Source organism: Protopterus annectens, chromosome 3.part0 (assembly GCF_019279795.1).
Source record: "Protopterus annectens isolate FY-2018-M chromosome 3.part0, PAN1.0, whole genome shotgun sequence".
In the NCBI taxonomy this organism is placed as follows: Eukaryota; Metazoa; Chordata; order Ceratodontiformes; family Protopteridae; genus Protopterus; species Protopterus annectens.
This window is the reverse complement of record NC_056731.1, coordinates 463,091,358-463,116,318: the sequence shown is the minus strand read 5'-3', so window position 1 is coordinate 463,116,318 and position 24,961 is coordinate 463,091,358. Positions and strand designations below refer to the sequence as shown.

Here is a 24,961-nt window from a genome sequence, read left to right as displayed (position 1 = left end):
AATGCTTTTTTAATCAGGCCGAACCGACGCAGGACCCAAGACTTTGTTAATAAGGCCGACTGAGGGCTACCTGCAAGCAGATAACCCAAATGTAATGACTGCAACAGTGAAACACAAAGAACATATGCTCTGCCTAGTGATCCAAATCTCTTTTGCAACATCAACAGAATTGTTTGGTGGTATATTTAAATTTTGGGCAGGATACTGCTGCTCTGGAACAGACTTCCCATCCATACAAAACAAATGTTATCCTTGTCCACAGTGAAACACAACTTGGATCTATGGATGGGAAACAGAAGAATTGCCCTCTGTATTACTAATGAACAGAGACTGCTCCTAAATGCTTTACCCCAAGTACGGTTTCCCTGAAATTATCTATAGTATGATCCAAGTTATTCTCATTAGGGGTGATGCATAATTATTGACTAGGGCATGATTAAGGCCAGTCTCTAAAAATGCGACAAGTTAATTCAAATACAAAAAGGGAAACTGGCTAGGCTTAAAAAAAGTCTACAAGGGCATCTAGCCTAGTACTTCCCTATGAACCTTTAAATATGTCAAAAGCTTATTAATACCCTCATTTTATTAACCTGGAATACACTTCAAAAATACATGAACCAGTGAAAATGTCTGTCATTGGTTTGGGAAGAGACAGAAGCACAAGGGTATTTGCATCTCAGAGGTCAAATCAAATGTAAAGGGTTAAAATCTGACAAAGTTTGTAAATGACTGTAAACCTGGTACAATGATAAACACCCCAAGAGGACGCCAAAATTCACCAAGAGGGCATTTCCAAAACAAATAGCTAGTACCAAAACCATGGACTACAACAAAATGCTAGGAAATGTACGTTGAATATATCCTGTAGCAAACATGAGTTTTCTTGTAACTATCAGATTAGCAACACACACCTAAGTTGATCACACAGTGAAGGACATAAGAATTAAGTTGACAACAAACTGTCAGAGATCTGGAAAGATATGTCGACAATGAACTGTCCTTTGATCATTACATATTCACTGTTGTTTAAGAAGTCCTTTTTCAATGCAGAGCTTATATCTAGGGATATGGCATCACAGTCCAGGAATGTAATAATTCCAATGTACTCTGCTTTCATAAGGCTGATCACTGAATATAACATTGCATTTGGTAAGCACCAGTCCAAATACTTGTCACAACTGGGGGCAACCACAACTCACTTTCTCACAGAAAAAACATCAAAGGCCTAAACCACAAAAAACACAAAGACCCTCACAAAACCTTGTCTCACTTTTCAATATCATGCAGGCTAATAAAAGGCAATCTTTGCCATGCTTATACAGCCTCAACAGACCTTATCTTGTCAGACCGGTTACAGATTCACAAGTCCACGGATAACGTGAACTTCTCCTCAAGGGATCACAATCTGTTTTGGAACATAAATAGACCACATTGGAAGGACAGATATACATCGGAAAAATAACTGTGGAACTGTCTTCTACTCCACATGAAGCAAAATCTTCTCTTACTCCATTCAAATGTTACTTGGATAGACGGGAAACTGCAAACTCGCCCCTGGTTTAGCATCCATGTTCCTCATGGATAGGGGCAACAAGTAAATATCCCAGCATATCTCCACTCTGTCTACCTTTGGGCTACCCATATGCAAAACGACAGGGATACAAACTAGCACAGGAATCTAAGGCTAGGCTTCTTAAAATCCTCACAGATCAATAACCTATGAACAGGCAGATACAGATCCTACAACATGCTATAGCAGAGCTATAGAGATTGTTTAGTACAACTATGTCCTAAGTGCCATAAAAGGCATATACTGACCCAACAACATACTATGCCAGAGCTATAGAGACTGTTTACACATGTCCACATACAGCATATGCTAGTGCCAGCACATCCAGAGCACTATATGGGACAGCTTGACCAAGTCTGTCTACTTCGTTAGCTTCCTACTGTTGAGCGAGTGCTGAAAATCACTATTACCATCAAGGGTGCTCAACAGTGATGTCACTTTTACCAAGTGCTAAAAACATTAGGTCAACTCTCTCTCTACAAAACACTCTTGGGAACCTCCCAGCAATCACAATCTTCTGTACTGTGTGTGACATTTTCTAATAGTCAGTCTCAGCTATGTAGTTTTTATTTTTTACTGTACACTCTTTTGCTGAATTCAGTCCTTAGAAGAATATCAAAAAATATTATGCTGCAGAATATCTGTAACTATGAATTTCAATTTATACAGTCAATGTTAACATTAGACAAAAGGGATGTTATGATCATGAATTAAAAATAGCTGTAATAAATATCAAAAACAAGTAGTAGGAAACTGACGTGCTGACTAATAACCAAGGCACTTCGGTGTTCCCACAAACACATCCAGGCCAGACACGTATACAGTATGTAATAATTTATTGAATGCTTTCGGCCCCACTTAGACATCTTCAGAATAATAATAAACATTCATTCACAGCCCTTACATATACTCTAGTAAACTAATTTATTAACCAGATTACAGCCCTTACATATAGTCTAGTAAATAAATTTCAGGGTAGACCACCTGCCCAGACTAGAAAAAAGAACACAGACATTTAAGTCTTCAATTAAAACTTTAAGGGATTGAGCAGAAACAATAATGGATAAAATTGTATTAAACAGCGCTTAACTAAACATTTGGAAATTGATGAAAGTCCATGAAAAAATAACAAAAGTGGCTTACCATATCAAAACAACCTGGTCTGGTTCACAAATGTACTTTCTACACACACAAATTGCCTTTTCTCTTTTGCATTGTATAGGGGATGCTCTTCTAAAATTCAATGACAGGGTTATACATAAATTCAATTCTGCATTCAGTTATATCTCTAGCTTTCCTTACCACCTCTCTTCTGCGTTTAGTTATGTAAAGTTTTTTTTTTAAGCTGTGGCAACATGCTGAGCTGAAAGAGAGCTCATTTTGAACGTGCTAAATAATGCAACAAATGGCAACAATTTTGAGAAACTTGCCAAAAATATGAGGCAGAAATCTGGACACCCTGCAAAAATATGTACAGCCAAAAGGCATCTGTGATCGGCATTCACCCACAAACTTATTCATCACAACTTGTAGGACTTCAGAGAAAAAAAATAACCCAATGCAACACAGTTACCCAAAATTTTGAAAATGATCATTTAAAACATCATATTACATGGAGAAAACACAGCCAGTGCATCGGAGTTGTTAATGAGCCTTGAAGCAAAAAAGCAGCATAGAGCCTATTCTAACAAAAGTTATCAGAAGTAGAAATTACACAAGTAAATTTTACTTTACTTGCACAGTCAGACAAGGAATCAGTATTCAGGATAAGGTTAACATCAGCAAGTCTACAAAGAAACATTTACAGGAATTGTATGAAAAAAATCAGTTTAATGTAAAACAGTGCAATTTTTGGTGTTAGTTTTTAGCTGTAAACATGACACGTTATATAGCAGCAACTGCTGTTTACAAGTCTAAGACTTACAAGTCGCACTTCAAATTTAGCGAAGGCTGCTGCTTCAACTACTCCTCCATTAACTGGGAAAAAACAACTCATGTACCAATACACCTCCCCAACGTTTCCTTGAATTCATTAATTCCAATCCCCTGGACCAGCTTTGTTCTTACCCCCACTAGAGGTAGCAACATCCTTGACCTGGACATTACTACATGGGCGACCGTTTCTCTACCCCAACAGTCAACTCCTCCCTGGTTAAATCTGACCACAAACTAATCACCATGTAAATCCATATCCCTCCCATCCCCCCTCGCAAAGGTAACCACCATGAAAAACTTCTCCAAAGCTAACTTTGAGCTCCTAAAAAAAGAGGTGGCTAACTTTACGGCACCCATGCAAATAGAGAATAGTAGCATGGCTGTCAAATCATACATCAATGCACTGTACAAACATGTACAGAAATGCATGGATGTCGCCATACCCAACAGAACCCAAGATGTTCTCCTCCAAAAAAAGGAAGCCAATCTGGTGGTCCCCTGCCATAAACAATCTCTACAACAGGAGGAGGAAACTGATGCAGAATAAGGTGAAGTCCCAAGACTGAAAAAGCTCCCTTATCAACCTCAACAAAGCGTTGAGATTCCTCAACAAATCCTCTAAAGCTAGCTATGAAAACAGAATTGCAGCACACAGTAAAGACAACCACGAGGCCTTCTACAGTTATATAAAGAATCTCCACGCAATACCCAGATTTGCTCTGAGCTACTGCACAATAGTACCTCATATATCAAGCCAACAGATATTGCCAATATACTGGCGAACAGAGTCAGGGCCAACTTTACCCCTCACTCCCCCAAAAGACCAATCACAGTACCAGCAGATTGCAAGGCACCCAGTATTACTGCTGCACAGGTTAAAACAGCACAGCTTCTATGGGACCTGACAATATCCCTGGCTGTGTTCTACATGAACTACAGAGTGAACTGGCAACCTCACCTGTGTGCCTGTTCAATCACAGCCTCACCTCAGGCTTTGTCCCTACTGAATGGCGCACTGCTGCAGTCATCCCTCTCCACAAAGGAGGAGCAACTACAGACCCTGGGAACTATTGCCCCATTAGCCTGACGAGTCTGATATGCAAAGTTAAGGAACACATCATAAGGGACCTAATAAACAAGGATACAGGGAATCTCCAAACTCTGGATCCCACACAGTTTGGTTTTGTGAAGGGCAGATCATGCCTGCTCAACTTGGTTGACTTCTTTGAGTCAGTCACCAGAGTTGCGGATGAAGGCAAGGTGGTTCATACAGCCCACCTTGATCTGGCCAAGGCCTTTGATACAATTCCCCACTCAGGAATCAAATAAAAATTATTATTACTATTTTTTTTTTATGGGTGGTATGAGTATTACATGATGCCAGTGTCAAAAGACAGGGGAGAAAGAGATGAAGGAAATGAGGAATCATATAGAAAAGCATGGAGTGGCTCTAAGTTGTTCATTCAAGCAAAATAGCAAGCCAGTTTATAACACATCTATGGGCTGCTGCAACCCAACTTTCTTTAAATACTTCATCAGAATCACAATGCATATCAAAAGGTTCACTAGGGCTCTTTATAAACTCTGGGTGTAACAGTCAACTCCATAAATCTTTTTAAGCCCAAACTGTTAAAATGCAACTTAGTATCCTTTTGCAGCAGCATTTCAAATTTATCACACAGTTCTCTCATATGCAAACAGACAGAATTAGGCACCTGTCCCACTGCAGAAAAAGGATTATTCACAAGTTTCTGCCTCTCCTTGACACTCCAATCAAACAGCTGGGCAAAGTTAGAAGTACCATGGTTATTCTCACCAATATGAACCTGTGTAGCCTAGACATATTATTCCATTGTTCTGTGTGACCCAGATGAATATCCAGAAACACCAGCAGCACCCAGCACAGGCAAAGAATCTTCTCTAAAAAATCTGTGGGATGTTTCTGTTGGGGTCTGAAGCCATATAGACACCTACTCCAAACACCGACAAGAAAATAAAGACCACTGATTCAGACCCAAAAGTATTTTATTTTCTAGTGCCTCGACACAAGACCTTCCAGGAGTTACAAAATATTATTAAAATCAAATATGCACCAAGAGGGCGTTTTTCATGCAATAGTAAGGGGGTTATCTATGCCTTAAGATGCCTGTGTGGTTTCTTTTATATTGGTGAAAAAAAAGTTTTAAAGTGAGGTTAATGGAACACATTACGGACATAAAAAATCAAAAGGAAGACAAGATTTTGAAATGTCGTTTTAGAGATGTACATGGCAGTGATTTTTCTATACTCCAAGGTTGTATTTTAGAGCAAATAACTGCTGAAAATGATGATGAAATTCTTTTCAAAGAAAAACTGTTATACAAAGAATCTGTTTTTTTTATTCTTAAATATGATACTTTGGTCCCTAGGAGACTAAATGGAGAGGTTAATTGGAAGCATTTTATTTAATTGTTAGATTGTAATATTGATCGACTGAGTTTGCGTTTTTTGTACGGGTAGCACATTTTTAATTGGATTTTGTAACTTCTGGAAGGTCTTGTGCCGGGGCACTAGAGAATAAAATACTTTTGGGTCTGAACCAATGGTCTTGATTATATTACGTCTACAACTATCTAAATGAAGGTTTTTAAGAACAGATGCAATATTGCTAATCTAAAAACAATATTGTTAATAGTTTTAGGGGGGAAAGCCAAAAATGTTGCTTACATTTAGAAAGTACTTGGGGGAGCAGCATTTTTGAGATATGTTTTCATTCACAAGTAAGAGGTGTCTGGGGGGTAGCACTAAGCTTGTGAGCACAAAATGGAATTTGCTTTCTACTCCCCTGATCTATAGAGCACATCCAGTTCCCCTTCCTCAAGAGAGGAAGAATAGATTGTGCCGCAACATCCAGAACTTGGTATTTGTGTGTGTTTAGCTTGCTACGGTTCAAAATCGGTCCAAGGTCCTTGTTTTTCTTTGGAACCAAGAAGAATCTTCAGTAGACTCTGAATCTTTAGTTGACTTCAGGGCCCTCCTGGAGGACTTCTTTTCTAGCAACCTAGAAAGTTCTTGGGCAGCAGCACTACGAAAGGAATGATTTGGACTGAAAAGGAATTACATAGCTTCTGGATATTATTCGCGTCATCCTTTGTGATGACCATTAAATTTTCCAGGTAGAGAGAGAAATTCCATCCATTGGGGAGCATCCAGCAATACTTCAGGAATGGTAAAAAGGTCTGCCACACACAGGACCTCTAAAAGCTTGGTTTTGTGGACACCCTCTGCCCCTAGGGTGATACCTGTTGGGAGTTCTCCCCTCTAGCTCAAGGGCTCCATCAAGGGTAGAATCAGAGGCAAAATGCTAGAATTTTTTTGAACCAGAGATGCTTTCCTCCCCACTGATTTCTGAAGAAAGTTTTTTGAGGGTTAGAAAAATGAACTCTCAAAACAGAAAGCATCTTGCCTCACTGCTCACACAAACTCACTCTCTCTCCAACTCTGAGTCCAAACAGAGATGACCCGTCATGGGGCGCATTAAGGAAGAACACCTTGAAGTTGTCCACTAAGTCACAGGCAGAGCCAAACATGGCAATGTACGGAGCCAGTATCTGATGCTCTTGAGGAGGTAGCTGTCCAGCAGAAGACCTGGCAAAATCTCCCCCTGAACTGGGGAAGACAGCCTCCAATTATAAACTTTTTTTTTTGGTCCAAAACGGCCCATTTTTCAAAGTAAGAGCAACAACAGTTTGCATTCAAATGGTCGGGACCAAAATAGATGCACTGCACATGCGGATCCTGAGGCGGCACTTTATGCCTACATTTAAGCTTTTTTTAAAACCTTGAAGCCTTCTTCATAATAAAGGGAAACCTGAAAGGACAATGTCTGTACATAGAAAAAAATAAATACTAGGTTTAGGAAGGCATCTGTAAAAAGAGAAGGAAGAATTTTATTTATGTATACGTGAAACTATGGGAAGAAAGAAAGAACTTGAAAGAGGAAAGAAATAAAGCAACACCCCTAAGAAAGGCGTGATTAATGAAGAGAAAAATTTCACTCATCTGACTATAAACGTGCTTGTGCAGACCACTGGAGATTTGCTCCCAACAAGAAAGGCAGCAAATGAGATTGGAGGACTGCTGCTAATGCAGTGCACTGTGAAAACAGGAGCTATTGAAACTGAAAATTATTGCTGGCTCAGATTGCAACCATCAAGGATGGATGGGGAGGGGGGGCATCGGACAACATAAGATTTAAGAAAAGTACAGTTTTGTACCTACCATAAATGTAGATGTTCAAGTGTTCACACTGCTGCAGTCATTACACTTGGGTTATCCTGCCGTCAGGCGGTCCCGCAGTCGGCCAGAGTTCCAAAGTCTTGGTCCAGCGTCGGTTGCTGTCGTTTCTTCCCTGACGTCAGTGCGCCAGGGGTATTTAAGATGCATCCGACACCATTTTCTTCAGTTTTTCTTGCCCCAGATGTAAGGTGCCCCCAAGTAGGTAGGCAATACATATTGCTAGTAAAAAATATACATAAAAAATAAAAACAATACCTTCAGTTACAAGCAAATACACCACAAAGGTTGTATAGGACAGAAAGGTAAAGATAAGTCCAGCTAGTTCAGAGTGGATGGAGGGAGGGTAACCTGGACTGCAGCAGTGTGAACACTCGAACATCTACATTTATGGTAGGTACAAAACTGTACTACGTTCATTGTGTTACACTGCTGCAGTCATTACACTTGGGTAGAATCCCAAAGCTAAGGTTGGGTGGCTGGTCTATAAAGAGTTAGGATTGGCTATGAGGCCCTGCAGAACTGCAGTGGCAAATCCTGCTCTGGATTTAGAGTAAAGAGGCAAGTGGAAATGCTTGGTAAAGGTGTGCACTGAACTCCAAGTTGCAGCCTCCAAAATTTCCTTGGTAGGTACTCCTCTGAGAAAGGCTGTTGAAGTGGCTGCTCCCTGGTGGAATGTGGCCTGATGTTATTAGGGACTGATTTTCCATACTGTGTGTAGTAGTAACAAATATTCATTTGGATATAGTGTGCTCTGAGATAGCCTTGCCCTGTGATCCTGCAGCATATGCTACAAACAGTTGCTTAGTTTTCCTGTAGGCTTTTGTTTTGTCCAAGTAGAAGCGTAGCTGCCTGTGTATGTCCAAATAGTGCAGAAGTTTCTCCCCTTTATTCTGGGGGTTTGGATAAAAAAATTGACAAATGGATGGATTGGTTAAGAGCCACACTAGATACCACCTTTGGCATAAAGGTAGGGTTGGTCCTTAAAGAAACCCTGTCCTGATGAAATATTATAAAAGGTTCCACTGCCATTAATGCCTGTAGCTCTGAGACTCTTCGTGCTGAAGTTACTGCCAGGAGCAGAGCTGTTTTCCATGATAAAAATTTTTAGATCTGCTGTAATGGCTGGCTCAAAAGGTGGCAGGGTCAGTTTTTCCAAAACGAAATTGAGGTCTGAAGGTGGTGCTCTCCGGGGCAGTCTTATGTTTTTAGCCCCTCTGAGGTACTGCTTTAGCAAGGGATGAGAGAATAAAGGAGGATCCATGTTGTCATGTGCTGAAATGGCAGAGGCATGGATCTTAACTGATGAGAAGGCGAGGCCTTTGTCCAGCATCTCAGTTAAGTATTGTAAAATCTGAGGAATGTTTGGGACAAGAGGGTCAAGGCTTTGAGCCTGGTTCCAGGCGCAGAATCTCTTCCATTTTTCTGAGTAAGCTTTCCTGGTGCTAGGCCTCCTGGCCTCCAAAATTACATCCATAACAGCTTTAGAGAGAGGTGTTGCCTGTTTGACTAATGAATCTGCCATGCAGCCAGGTTTAGGGTTTTGAGCTGACTGTGCAGGATCTGATTTGTTTTGTTGAGTCAGAAGGTGTGGAATTTGAGGCAAAATCCATGGTGGGCCTTGAACTAAGTTCTTTAAGATTGGGTACCAGTGCTGGCGTGGCCAGTCTGGAGCAATCAAGGTCATCTGTGTTTTTTCTTGTCTGGCTTTTAGGAGTACCTTTGAGAGGAGAGGCAGTGGTGGGAAGGCATAGACTTTTAGGCTTTTCCAGCTGAACGACACAGCATCCACTTTCCATGCCTGTGTGTGATAAGTCCTTGTGCAGAATTTTTGTAGTTGGCAATTCAGTGGAGAGGCAAAAAGATCCATGTCTGGGCATCCCCATTTTTGCGTTACCATGCTGAAGATTTCTGGATTTAATTTCCATTCGTGAGGGTCCATGATATTTCTGCTGAGATAGTCTGCCACAGTATTTTTCTTTCCTAGCAGGAATTGTGCTTGCAGATGAACTTGATACGTTGGAGCTGTGTTCCACAAGGTCATGGCTTGCCTGTATAGGGGATAAGAATGAGTGCCCCCTTGCTTGTTTATGTACCACATATTACTGTGGTGTTGTCTGTCTTTAATAATAATTGTCCTGGATGCAGAACATCCTTGAAAGCTGTTAGGGCATTTTGAACAGCCAACATCTCTTTTTGATTGATGTGAAGATGCATCTGGTCTGTGGTCCACTGGCCCTGAATGCATTTTCCTGCCATGTATGCTACCCAGGCATAATCCAAAGCATCTGTTGTTAGAGTCTGCCTGGCTGTGGGTAGGGTAAAAGGCTGACCCTTGTTTAGGTGACATGCCTGTGCCCACCATCGAAACTCCTGTTGTAGGCAGGGAATCATTGGTATTACTGCTTCCAAACTGTGAGAGTGTTGAGTCCAAACACTTTTTAGGTACCATTGTAATTTCCTCATATGCAGTCTGGCATATGGTATTAGTAGTATGCAGGATGCTATGAATCGCAGGGCCTGCAGAATTTTTCTTGTAGGGAGATGGGACTTTTTTGCCAGTAATTGAAAATGTTCAGTTAGTTGAACTTGTCTGGCGTGAGATAAGCCATCTGGGCCGTTGTATTTATGCTGGCACCCAGGAATATAATCTGTTGTGAGGGTACTAGGTTTTGACTACTTTTCGTTTACTGTGTACCCTAGAGAAATTAGCAACCTTTTTACAAACGCCAGATGTTGCAGAAAAATGTCCTTTGTCTCTCCTTGAATGAGGCAGTCGCCCAGGTATGGATATATCTGAATTCCTTTTTGTCTGCAAAATGCAATTACTGGTGCCAAGCACTTTGTAAAGACCCTGGGCGCAGTAGATAAGCCAAAGGGCAGTGCAGAGAATTGGTAGTGCATTGTACCAGCTTTGAATCTGAGGTATCTTCTGCAATTTTGCCTGATAGGGACATGCAGGTATGCCTCTGAGGTCCAGAGTAACAAGCTAAGCCTTCTTGCCCAGCATGGGTAGAAGCTGCTGTAATGTCAACATTTTGAATTTCGGAATATCCAGGTAAATATTTAGAATTGAAAGGTCTAGTATGGGCCTCCAGGCCTTGCCCTTTCTAGGGACCAGGAAGAGTCTTGAGTAAAATCCTTGTCCTTGTTCCTGTTGTGGTACTTTCTGAATAGCTCTCATGTCCATGAGGGCTGAAATTTGTTTTTGTGCCTCTGCCCATTGATTTTGTGGCAGGTGTGGCATTCCTTTTAGCCTTGGTAAAGTATGAAAGTGGAACCTGTAACCTTGAGCCACAATATCCATTTGTCTTGGGTGACTGTTTGCCAATTTTGTGAAAAAGTGCTAGTTTTCCCCCTAAGGGGGCTGCCAAAAGGGAAGTGCTTGGCGGACGAAGGGGGAAGTCATTGGGACTGTTTCCTGTAAGGCTGAGACTTGTCCTCACCTCCTTTTGGGGTTGAGGTGCCCCACTGTCGTTGTCTGTTAGAGCCTTGCGGTTGAGATCTGCCTCTTGGGCGTCTGTATCTGCCTCTCTGTGGCCTGTCCGACACTGGAAAGGACCAATTCTTTGTTGGCCAATTTCTGCTAAATCGAGGTGGTTGCACCTGTAAGAAATCCTTGACTGTTTGCATAGATTTAGCTTTATCCTCCATTTTCTTTAACACCTCTTCTGCCTTAACACCAAACAAGGTATCATGCTGTAAAGGAGCATCCAATAATTTTGCCTTAACATGATCAGATAAACTCTGTTCTTTTAACCAAGCATGTCTTCGAATCACAGAACTTGTAACTGTGGCTCTACAAGAGGCCTCTAAAGAATCAAAACCATGTTTTCCCACCAGTTCAACTGCATGCAATAAATCCTGCATTTCTTTACAGTCAGGAGCTTCTGAGCTTGCAAGCATTTTCTGTTTTAACTGAACCATTAAATATTGTTGGTACTTAAGCATGTGAAACTGGCAATTTAAAGCCCTTACTGCTAAAGTTGCAGAAGTGTAAACTTTCTTCCCCCATCTATCCAATGCTCTGGAATCTCTGTCAGAGGGTACTGGATTTTTTGCAATGGAAGCCTTAACCCCTTTTGGACCCTGCAAAATAGTTTCTGGATCAGCAGAAGGGTCTTTATAAAGAAACTTGTGAGAGTCAGGGATTCTATAATACCTATCTGGCTTAGCTGGTGCAGGGGGCAAAGAATCTGGAGACAAGCTGGATTCAGAGAACACATCATCCACAATATCTAGCACAAGCAGAATAGCCAGGGGTCTGTGTTGAGGCAATAAAAGGAAATCTCTGAGCCTTTTCTTGGATTCTGAATAATCCTGACTTTCCCAATGGAAATGCTCCCTCATGGTATATAAAGTTTCCCCAAAAGAATAATCCTCAGGAGGAGAGGCTGAAGGGATAGATTCTTCAGCATCAGAGTCCTCATAGGGGGGTAGAGAGTATCCCTGGTCTGAAGAGGATTCAAAGGACATGGAAACCTGATCAGAGGAATCATAGTCTGTATCCTGCCTAGGCCTTTTCTCAGGAGGGGGATGGGAACCCCTGATTAGAGTAATGAGGTCTTCGGCCATTTTAAACATCTGTTTCTTAGACATGGAGGACTGTCCAGGAGAATTGCTGCACTTGCTTCTTTGTCTTTAATGGTACGTTCTGAAGGTCTGAAAACACCCTCAGAAGCCAATGCCTGCTCAGCGGCTCCAGACCCATCTGAGGGATTTAGTTTCCATAGGCCCAATACCTTGAGTTTCCAGAGGCCTAGTTGTCTCCACATGGGAGTTGGAGGCGGCCTGTGGCTCTGAGGTAACGGGTGTCAGTGGCTGCGAATGTGCCTCACTGAAAACCGGTGACTGGCCAAGAAGAGGTTTCGTCGGTTTTGGACCTCGGATGCCTGTCTTTATCCTTGTCTTTGCGTTTTTTCGGAATTGCGGTTGTCGGTTGATCCGACGGCATAGTATAATTGAACCTTCGGCCAAAGTAGTGTGAAGCAAAATCAAAACGTCTTTTTATAGTGCGTTTGTTAAATCTAGCACAAAACCGACAACTAGTGACGTTGTGATCAGGGCCTAGGCATGGAATACAGTAAGAGTGGAAGTCCTTATGAGGTATTTGCTTCCCACAAGAAATACAATTATTAACTTTTTCCTGACATCGGTCTGAGGCAAGAAAAAAGCTTCCTCAACGGGGTACTTAGCTTTATTGAAGACTTCGGATCTGAAATTCGACTTCGAAAATCTCAGGAGTCGGCCGACTGGCACTTGAACTGCTTCTGCTTCGTGCACCGTGCGGCAAGCAAGACTGAAGAAAATGGCGTCGGATGCATCTGAAATACCCCTGGTGCACTGACGTCAGGGAAGAAGCGACAGCAACCGACGCCAGACCAAGACTTTGGAACTCTGGCCGACTGCGGGACTGCCTGAAGGCAGGATAACCCAAGTGTAATGATTGCAGCAGTGTAACACGATGAACATCTATAGTTTGTAATTAAAACTAGCAATTTTGTGTGTGAGAGAGGCTTTGGTTAGAGAACTGGGCAGCCCCTCAACTTTAAGAGGAGTGGGTGAACTCTTTAATCTTTTAAACTGCTGCATTTGTAGCAAGCAGCTGCTACAGTTTATACCTGCCACACATGCAATGCTAAAGTACTTCAGCATTAATACCATACTGGTATTCAAATGCCAGTACTGAAATTAATACCCACTAGCTTTTAACAATTGCATCATGTAATACTTAATACCAGGGTAGCTGCCCCCTTCATCCCACCCTAGCTACACTTCCCAGAGAAAATGTGAATTTATAATAATATCCAGTTCGGGGTGATGTGATGTGTTATGCAAAAGGACTACCAATAGAATAAGCTATTCAATTACAATGTAAAGATGTTCTGTGCACTTGGCATACCATGCAGGCTGTGCCTTCGCTAACTGAAAGAAAGAGAAAAATAAAGACAGAGAAAGGAAGAAAAAATGTGCTGGTATGTCAGCCTAAGGATCTGACAGATAGTTATGAAAGTACTGAACAAAGAATGTTACCTTATATGACAGGAACTACTCTCAAGAAGAAACTAGTACAGATTGTAAATTGCCTTTCCTTTCTGTTTCCCAAAGGAACAATAGGAAGAAATGTGTAAGCCTCACAAATAGGCAAAGTCCAGATGGTTTAGGATTTCTGCATAGAAGTGTTGGCATAGGCATTTAATACCAACATACACTTTAGATGATTTTTCCTCAGCTAGACAACAAATGCACTTGAAATGTCAAGTGATGATGAGCAGGAAAAAAAAAAAAGAAAGAAAAGTTGGGAGAAGAGTGAATTTTGAAAATAGCTTATATAAACCTACTATGAGTTCACCATCCTCAGAGAAAAAGAAAGTCTGAAAAATGGCATCTCGGACATGGTACATATACGTTCAAGCTTTCGCCCATTCAGTCTACATATTTCGGGACTCGATCTAGCGGGTCCTAACATTTCAACTGGTTACCAGTTAAAACCTACTCCTTATGCCAAGGATGTTCTAAATACTGTAAAGCAGATTAAAAGAACTGGAATGTGGATCTTTAAATAAGGGAAGGGACAAACTTGATATAAATAAACACATGGAATAAATGTGGGAACAATACATTTAGAAAATAATTCAGAATAAGGAGTGAGGTTTAAGGAATTCAGCAACTTATGCAATGCTGATTTGAAAGAAAATAAACACACATACAAGTATATTGCTTGACAATAACAATGGAAACTATTATGCTTTGTTTTCTTTAATGTCAATGTTTGTAACCAATGATACAGATTAAAATGCGAGTTAAAAAAATGCTTAGAAAAATAGTTCCAACTCATCTTCACTGTTTTCAGTTTTTATGGATCTTAAGTATTTGTTTAAATTCTTTCTTGAGTATGTTATATATAGTTTTTTTCCTTTTTTTGTGTGTGAAATAAACATAAATAAAGGTAATTTTAAGAAAAAACTTGAAAGAAGACAGTAACAAGTCAATGAGTATTAAAGTGTTGATGTTGGCTAGTAAAGCAACAATGAAGTACATGTGGGTTTAGAGTCTCATGCGGCGTGGCCCTAACTGTATTACCAGCCAACCAGAAGGGTGCAAAATGTACATCAGATATGAAAGTAAATCCAATAATATCACCATGATCCAGCTTCTCAAAACTACCTCTAACCATACAAACTCAGTGGAAGTGTCAAAAACCACTACATTTAATGTCCCATCATTACATAACACCATCCCCCACTCTGGAATCATAGACAAACTTACTAAGCTGGGCATAAATCACTATGTCACTCGATGGGTTGCCAACTGGCTTACTGACAGAACCCAGGCAGTAAAAGTAGCCGACTCCAAATCCAGCTCCAAACAAGTGAGTACCTCAGGGTTCAGTCCTGGGACCACTCTTGCTTGGCATCTACTTCTCTGAAGTACCGGTCAACACTAAGGGATTCTGGCTAACAAAGTTCACAGATGACTGCAAACTGGGAGCCATTACTGAATCCCTAAATGATGTGGATATTCTACAAAAGGGCCTTAAAGAAACGGATGCCTGGTGCCAGAGCCATGGGCTCAAGTTTAATGCCAAGAAATGTATACTTATCCCCTTAGGAAAAAAACATGTACCCATGAATTACCAGCCACTTTCACATTACCCCTTCCTGACTCCTCCAGTTCCCAAACCAAATCAAATCAATCAATCTTGGGACATCTGGGATGCAGTCAGGGCTTCATATAGTCGTCCATTACAGCTGGGAAAAAAAAAAACTAGCTACCATACAGGTAGTAAAAGCTATGAAACATGTAGCCTAATCCTACAAACACAAGAATACTTCATTTTATCAAAAAAAAAATTTGGAGCAAAAAATCTTGGTAAGTGGATATTTTGCATGAAATTCAAATCAGAAGCTCTGATAATCAAACAGCAAGCATTGTTGAAAGCAGTGATTTACTTCCTTACCCATGTGACAAAACAGTGACCAACATCTTCTGGCAACTGCTCATATTTCTCCAGCTCTTTCAGGAATATACTGTAGACAAACATAATAAAAACAATGTCAACATCTAGATCAACATTCTCACTAACAAACGACAGAGACTCAAATCCAAACTGTTATACACTGACTTCTGAGCCCAAAATAAATGACATAGTGTTTAAGCAAAAATAATTTAATAAAAATACTTAATACTCCTGGTTAAATTAAAATGGGTATGTTCCATGTATCCCCTTCACTTACTATAACATTATCGGATACTGCACAACCATAAGGGATTACAAAAATAAGGTCAATGGTCTAAATGATCAGGATTCAAAAGATCATACATAGCCACATCCTGGCACTAACTCAAAAAGTACAGTTTTGTACCTACCATAAATGTAGATGTTCGAGTGTTCACACTGCTGCAGTCATTACACTTGGGTTATCCTGCCGTCAGGCAGTTCCCCAGTCAGCCTGAGTTCCAAAGTCTTGGTCCGGCGTCGGTTGCTGTCGCCTCCTTCCTGACGTCAGTGCGACAGGGGTATACAAGATGCAGCCAATGCCATTTTCTTAAGTTTTTCTTGCCCAAGATGTCAGGTGCCCCCAAAAAGGTAGGCAATTCAAATTGCTAATAAAATATGAATAAGTAAAGCAAACAATAACTTTCAGGTACCAGCAAATGCTCCCCATAGGTATTAAAGGGTAGAAGACCTAGGCACGTATCAACCAAAAAGTGGGGTAGGAGGGAGGGTAACCTGGACTGCAGCAGTGTGAACACTCGAACATCTATATTTATGGTAGGTACAAAACTGTACTATGTTCATTGTGTTACACTGCTGCAGTCATTACACTTGGGTAGAATCCCAAAGCTGAGGTAGGGTGGCTGGTTCTATATTGCATTAGGGGTAGCTAATAAGGCCCTGCAGCACTGCAGAGGCGAAGCCAGCTCTGGATTTGGAGTATAGAGGCAGATGGTAATGTTTGGTGAAGGTATGCACAGAGCTCCATGTTGCTGCTTCCAAAACATCTTTGGTAGGTACTCCTCTGAGGTAGGCCGTTGAATCGGCTGTTCCCCTGGTGGAGTGTGATCTAATGCTGGTAGGCACAGGTTTTCCATGGTGTGTAGCAGAAACGTATGCAATGTCCTATCCATTTGGAAATACTCTGTTTTGAAATGGCTTTTCCCTGTGCTCCTGCAGCATATGCTACCAATAATTGCTCTGATTTTCTGAAAGCTTTGGTTTTGTCCAAGTAGAAGCGTAACTGCCTGTGAATGTCCAATGAATGCAGTAGTCTCTCCCCTTTATTCTGTAGTTTTGGATAAAAAGTTGGCAAGTGAATGGTTTGGTTAAGGGACTCGCTTGAAACCACCTTAGGCATAAAAGTAGGGTTAGTTCTTAAGGACACCCTGTCCTGGTGGAAAAATGAGGAAAGGTTCCACTGCCATTAGTGCCTGTAACTCAAACTCTTCGTGCTGATGTTAGTGCCAGGAGCAGAGCAGTTTTCCAAGAGGTATATTTTAATTCTGTTGTGCTAGCTGGCTCAAAAGGCGGCAAAGTTAATTTTTCCAAAACAAAGTTGAGGTCCCAAGTTGGAGCAGGAGCTCTAGGGGGCGGTGTTATGTTTTTTGCCCCTCTGAGGTACTGTTTTAGCAAAGGATGTGAGAAAATTGGTGGATCCGTGTTATAATGAGCAGAGGTGGCAGAGGCGTGGATCTTGATGGATGAAAAGGAGAGGCCTTTGTCCAGCATCTCAGTCAAATATTGTAGTATATGAGGAATGTTTGGCACAAGAGGGTCAAGGCTGTGAGTCTGGTTCCAGGCACAGAATCTCTTCCATTTATCCAAATAGGCTTTCCTGGTACTAGGCCTTCTGGCCTCCAGGATAACATCCATAACAGCTTTGGAGAGAGGCATTGCTTGCTTGGCTAAGGTATCTTCCATGCAGCAAGGTTTAAGGTCCTTAGCTGACTGTGGAGTATCTGATTGTTGTTCTGAGAGAGTAGATGTGGTATTTGAGGCAAAATCCAGGGTGGTCCTTGTGCTAAGTTTTTTAAGATTGGGTACCAGTGCTGGCGTGGCCAGTCTGGTGCAATCAGGACCATTTTGGCCCCTCTTGCCTGGCTCTTATGACTACCTTTGGAAGAAGAGGCAGTGGTGGGAAAGAGTATACGGTTAGGTTTTTCCAGCTGAAAGCGAGGGCATCCACTTTCCATGCTTGTGTATGGTAACTCCTTGTGCAGAATTTCTGTAGCTGGCAATTCCTTGGTGATGCAAACAAATCTATGTCCGGGCTCCACCATTTCTGTGTTATCATTCTGATTATTTGTGGATTCAATTCCCATTTGTGGGGATCCATGATATTTCTGCTTAAGTCGTCTGCCAGTGTGTTTTTCTCTCCTGGCAGGAATTGTGCTTGTAGATGAACTTGATAGATTATAGCTGTCTTCCACAAGGTCATTGCTTGTCTGCAGAGGGGGGTATGAATGGGTGCCTCCTTGCTTATGTACCACATGACTGTGGTGTTGTCTGTCTTTAGTAGCAGTTGTCCTGGATGTAGCAGGTCCTTGAAAGCTATAAGGGCATTTTGTACAGCTAGCATCTCTTTTTGGTTGATGTGAAGATGCCATTGTTCAACAGGCCACTTGCCCTGAATGCATTTTCCTGCCATGTGTGCTCCCCAGGTATAATCCGATGCATCTGTTGTCAATGTTTGCCTGGGTGTGGGTTGAGTAAAAGGCTGTCCCTTGTTGAGGTGACAAGCTTGAGACCACCATCGAAACACCTTCTGAAGGCAAGGTATTAGTGGTATAACTGTTTCCAAACTTTGGCAGTGTTGAGACCATACACTCTTTAGGTACCATTGTAGTTTCCTCATATGCAGTCTGGCATATGGAATTAGTAGTATGCAAGATGCCATGTAGCCCAAGGCCTGCAGAATTTTTCTTGCAGGGAGTCAGGTCTTTGTTGCCATCAATTGAAAGTATTGAGTCAATTGCCCTTGCTTGTCTGGCGTGAGATAAGCCATCTGAGCAATTGTGTTCAAGCTGGCACCCAGGAATATTATCTCTTGTGAGGGCACTAGTTTTGATTTCTTTTCATTTAGTGTGTACTCCAGGCTACTTAGTAACTTTTTTACAAATGCCAGATGCTTAAGGAGAATGTCTTTGCTCTCTGCTTGAATTAGGCAGTCGCCCAGGTATGGATAAATTTGAATTCCTCTGCCTGCAAAATGCAATTACTGGTGTCAGGCACTTTGTGAAGACCCTGGGTGCAGTAGATAAGCCAAAGGGCAGTGCAGAGAATTGATAATGCATTGGATCAGCTATGAATCTGAGGTATCTTTTGCAGTTTTGTCTGATAGGGACATACAGGTATGCCTCCTTGAGGTCCAAGGTCACGAGCCAAGCTTGCTTGCCCAGCATGGGAAGAAGCTGCCTATGTCAACATTTTGAATTTCGGGACATCCAGGTAAGTGTTTAGAGATGAAAGATCCAGAATAGGCCTCCAGGCTTTGTCTTTTCTGGGTACCAGAAAGAGTAGAGTAAAATCCTTGTCCTTGTTCCTGTGGAGGCACCTTTTGAATAGCTCCCATGGTCATGAGTGCTGTAATTTGTTTTTGAGCCTCTGCCAATTGATTTGGTGGCAGATTTGGCATTCCTGTTAACCTTGGCAGAGTGTGAAAGTGGAACCTGTAACCCTGTGAAATGATATTGAGAACCCATTTGTCTTTGGTGATCATATGCCAATTGTGATAGAAGAGAGACAGTTTTCCTCCCAATGGGGCTGCCAAGAGAGAAATGTTTGGCAGCTGTAGTGGGAAGTCACTGGGACTGTTTTTTTAAGGTTGTTGTCTGTCTTCCCCTTCTTTCTGGCCTGGTGCACCCCATTGTCAAGGCCTGTAAGGACCTTGTGGCTGTCCTCTACCTCTTGGACGTCTGTATTTGCCCCTTTGAGGTCTGTCTGTAACTGGAAAGAACCAATTCTTTGTTGGCCAGTTTCTGCTAAATCGAGGAGGCTGTACCTGTAAGAAATCCTTCACTGTTTGCATAGATTTTGCTTTATCCTCAATTTTCTTTAGTACCTCTTCTGCCTCAACTCCAAATAAGACATTATGCTACTAAGGTGCATCCAGTAGTTTTGCTTTAACATGATCTGGTAATGTATGTTCCTTTAACCATGCATGTCTTCTAATGACAGAGCCTGTAACTGCTGCTCTACAGGAGGCCTCTAAAGTATCAAAACCACATTGCAAAGTATGTTTTCCCACTTGTTCAGCAGCATGCAATAAATCCTGCCTTTCCTTAAAATTAGGAGGATATGTATCTGAAAGCATTTTTTGTTTCAACTGAGACATCAGAAATTGCTGAAATTTTAACATGTGAAATTAGCAATTCAAAGCTCTCATTGCTAAAGTTGCAGATGTATATACTTTCTTTCTCCATCTGTCTAATGCTCTGGAGTCTCTGTCAGAGGGAACCGAGTTCTTTGCTGATGAGGCCTTGACCCCTTTGGGTCCCTGAGAAATAGTTTCTGGGTCTGCCATTGGGCTTTTATACTGAAATTTGTGTGAGTCAGGGACTCTAATACCTGTCTGGTTTAACTGGAGCTGGAGGTAAGGAATCAGGATTTAAGCTGGATTCAGTATACACATCATCCACAATATCTAACACTGGCGGAAGAGCCAGGGGTCTGTGCTGAGGCAAAAGTAGAAATTCTCTGAGCCTTTTCTTGGATTCTGAATAATCCTGGCCTTCCCAATGGAATTGCTCCCTCATGGTGTGTAGTTTCCCCAAAAGAGTAATCCTCTGGTGGAGAGGCTGATGGAATGGATTTCCTCAGCATCAGAATCCTCGTAAGGGGGTAAAGAATAACCTAGGTCTGAGGAAATGGACACCTGGTCGGAGGAGTCATAATCCACATCCTGTCTGGGCCTTTTATCAGGAGGGGGATGGGACCCCCCTGATCAGAGTGATCAGGTCTTCGGCCATTTTGAGCATTTGTCTCTTAGGCATGGAGACCTGTCTTGGAGACTGTGATTTCTTTGTTTTAAGAGGTGGTTTAGACTTAGAAGAGGGTTTAATGCTAAGCTGACTAGGTCTGAAGACACCCTCTGAAGTTGCAAGAGGCTCATGTACTCCGGATCCCTCTGCAGGGTCGGTTTCGGTCTGTAAAACTTGGGAGTCCAATGGCCCAACCATCTCCACTAGGGAGTCGGTGGCTGCCTGTGGTTCTGCAGAAGCGGTCGTCAGGGGCTGCGAAGGCGCCTCGCTGAAAACCGGCGACTGGCCTAGAAGAGGCTTCGTCGTCAGTATTGGGCCTCAGATGCCTGTCTTTGTCTTTGCTCTTTTTATGAATTGCGGTCATCGGAAGTTCTGACGGCATTGTATAATTAAATTTTCTGCCAAAGTAATGTCGGGCAAAATCAAACCGACGTTTAATAGTGCGCTTGTTAAACCTAGCACAAAACAGACAACCAGTGACGTCGTGGTCTGGGCCTAGGCATGGGATGCAATAAGAATGGAAATCCTTATGAGTTATTTGCTTCCCACAAGAAATACAGTTATTAACTTTTACCGACATTGGTCTGAGGCAAGAAAAAAGTTTCCCCAATGGGGTACTTAGCTTTGTAGAAGACTTCGGTTCTGGATTCGGAAATGAAAATCTCAGGAGTCGGCCGACCGACACTTGCGAACTGCTTTTGGTTCGGGCCCCGCGCAGCAAGAAAGACTGAAGAAAATGGCGTCGGCTGAATCTCATATACCCCTGTCGCACTGACGTTAGGGAGGAGGTGGCAGCAACCGACGCCGGACCAAGACTTTGGAACTCAGGCCGACTGGGGAACTGCCTGAAGGCAGGATAACCCAAGTGTAATGACTGCAGCAGTGTAACACGATGAACATCTTTGATTAAATGGCATGACTAGAACTGCATCTACTGTGGGTTTATGTCTGGACAATGCCATACAAAAGAGTACATGTGATGTGAACAGAACCAAATGGACTTCATGCTGCAAAACGTTTACAGTAGGAGTTTGGTATAACTAAACTGTATATGTTCATCCAGTAATTTAACAGCTTGTAACATATCCATGCCCATTAACTATTACGATTGTTTGTGGATGTTGCGTGTTCTACAGGGTAAGAATGTACAATTATTTATTTTTGCTACATTGTCAAAACATATCTTGATTGCATGTGTGCACACTCACGCCTGAGTGAGCAGATAAATATAAACAGCAGTCTCAGTTTTAAATAAAACCAGAAGTGTTATCTTCCAAACACAAAATGCCACATTGGCTTTGCTAATAAAATAAAACAATGTGGTTATCTAAGAAATAAAGGCTTTCTAAAGCGGATTACTTACATAAATAATACTAAACTCTTTGATCATGTGCTGGAAAATTGTATCTGCTCCAAGACTTGTGCAAAATTCATCATCAGGACTGCCACCTGTACTCCAAAACTCTCTGAGCTCATTCCTTCTCACAGCCGCTCAAGTGTTCGTTCTTTCATACATATACGTCTCCAGACTCCTCTGGACCTTCTTTCAAAGTGTTACTTATTCTTTGAAATAGGTGCAGATTCACTCCTGAAGCGAACAGTCCCTTTCCAATTATTTCCCTCATGAATTTTATTCTGAAAAATGACACACAAAATACAAAACAGGTATTCTCTCATCATGAACAGACTTGTCATGCACCTCTTTCTTAATCTACAGGAAACTGCTTATCTAGTGCGAAAATTGGCCTTTTACTGATGGCAGTCACTACAATGTTTTGTAGATGAGCCCCTAACATCTCAAACCTGATAGCTTCAAATGCCATAGAAGGTCTAGGGGCCCTTGACAGACCATCTGTGTTGCAGTGGTGGACATAAGATTAGTGTTGTAGCAAACTGGAAAAGTTGTGTAATGCCAGAGCCCGACAGCAAAGCTTGACAACGACTTCCTTCTGTTGATGCAACCAGTGCAACTCAGGGTGATCAGCAGTCTGGGCAAGTTCTCCGTCTAAAAGATTAAAATGCAATAATCCTAATAAGCAAGCATTCTCTCTCAACTGTCAAATACAGCAACTTTACCATGTTCAGCTTTCTGCTCATACAGAACCTAAGATTTTCCTTGCTTTCATTTTTTCAGATGGGACTACCTCAGTCTCACCTCTGAGGCATATGTACACTACAAAAGGTTTTGAGAAATTGGAGAAAATCAAAATGGGTTCTAACAAGACTTTTAAGATGCTGAAATGCTTACTCTGGGGTCCACTAGATTTTGCTGGGTAAAAAATAGTTATGTACACACCATAACATTCCATCTGAGTTGTTGCTATTCATTTGTCTTCAACCTGTGAGTATTCGGATCCGAGTCAACCGCATTTCCAGCATCTGATCTGACTTCCAAGCTCCTCCTCTACCCACAATGCCCCTGTCTCCTCCTCCCCTCAGCCTGTGGGACAGAGTCCCCAGCTACAAAACACCTGGGAAGCGTGGAGCCAAAAGCCCTATTCCTGGACAGGTTGTCCAACTTTTAATGCGAGATGTAAGTATGTGAAGAAGCCCAAGTAGCCGCAGAGCAAATGTCATCTAAAGACACCCTGGACAAAAAAGCAGCTGAAGTAGCCATAGATCTAGTGGAGTGCGCCTTCACCTGACCTGATTGGGAAAGACCTCTAGCCGAAGATACCAAGGTAATACACTGGGAAATCCAACGAGCAATGGTGACTTTCGAAACTGGTTTCCCTAAAAAGGGCATAGAATAGGACATAAAAAATTGTTCAGACTTATGAAAGGGTTTAGTCCTATACAGGTAAAAACAACTGTTTATGCAGATCCAACAAGTGCAATTTGTACTTTCCCTTGTTCTGAAAATTTGGGAAGAAAACTGGAAGATTAAATCACCTGATTAATGTTGGATTCCAAAGCCACTTTATGAAGAAAGGCTGTCTTAGTATGCAAGGAAACTCTGTCCTTAAGAAAAATCAAATACGGAAGTTTGACTGATAATGCTTGAAGCTGCAAAATCCTTTTGGTGGATGTAATAGCAACCAAGAAAGCAGTCTTCCAGGACAGGAATTGTAAATCTACTGAAGTTGCAGGCTCAAAAGGGGCAGACACTAAACTCCCGAGCTAGTGTGAGATCTCAAAGAGGCGTTGGGTCCTTAAAAGGTGGCCAAAATAAAAAGGTGCCTTTCAAAAAGGCTTTAAAAAATTTAGAAGAAGCCAAATTGTCGCCTACATGAAAATTAGATACAGCTGCCAGTTGGACCTTGACCATAGAAAAACTGGAACCCTTGATGAAAGATGCTTGCTAAAAATTCCAAAACCAATGGTACTGCAGCAGTGAAGGGGTCTAAGTCAAGATGAGATGCCCAAATAGAAAAACGTTTCCACTTGCTGGAATAAACCTTCCTGGTAGAAGATTTATGAGCTGAAACCAAAATATTTTTGACCGGTGAAGATAACCCAGGAGTACTGATTATCATGGGAACTGCAGCAGACCAGCAGTGAGCTTAAGACTGACCAGATCTGGATGGGGAATCCCTGAGAGATGAGATCCGGAGCCCGATCTAACGTCCATGGTAGAGACACAACATGAGACCATAGAGAGGGGAACCAGACTTGGCGAGGCCAGAATGGGGCAATGAGGATGACAAAGCTCCCCAGCCTGAGAGGTTTCTGAAGAAATCTCAGAATGTGGGGCAAGGAAGGATAAGCGTACAGAAGATGAAAGGGCCTAGCATGAAACAGATTGTCTCTGGGGGCTTATCCCTGGTGGGGGTTCAGAGCGAAAAACTCACTGCACTTTGCATTGGAAGGTGACGAGAAGAGATTACAGCAAGGCTGACCCCACTTTTAAAAATCTGCTCTGCTACCAAGGGATTCAGAGACCACTCATAAGGCATCAGAATAGACCTGCTCAGCCTCTCTGCTAGAATGCTGGACCTCCCTGGAATGTGCACTGCCACCAGAAAACAGTCAGTGCAGATCACCCATTCCCACATTCACATGGCTTCGCGACACAAGGGGATAAGACCTGGTTCCTCCCTGTTTGTTAATGTACCAAACCACCAACATACTGTCTGTGTGGATGCAATCATCCCTAGGGGAAGGAGGGCATGGAGAACTTGCAATGTTAGGAGGACTGCCCTCATCTCCAGGATGTTGATATGCAATATAGTCTCGCGGGGGGACCACGTCCCTTGGACT

The 24,961-nt window shown here is 42.1% G+C and overlaps 1 protein-coding gene across 1 annotated transcript in view; it reads right to left on the bottom strand.

The window, feature by feature from the left end:
- The window catches only part of TRIO (trio Rho guanine nucleotide exchange factor), a 5,137,669-nt gene that overhangs the window by 2,987,898 nt on the left and 2,124,810 nt on the right, over window positions 1–24,961 (bottom strand). Inside the window, exon 26 of the mRNA XM_044065600.1 lies at window positions 15,741–15,810. Within this exon, the coding sequence (XP_043921535.1) occupies window positions 15,741–15,810 (70 nt within the window). The remainder of the gene's footprint in view (window positions 1–15,740; window positions 15,811–24,961) is intronic.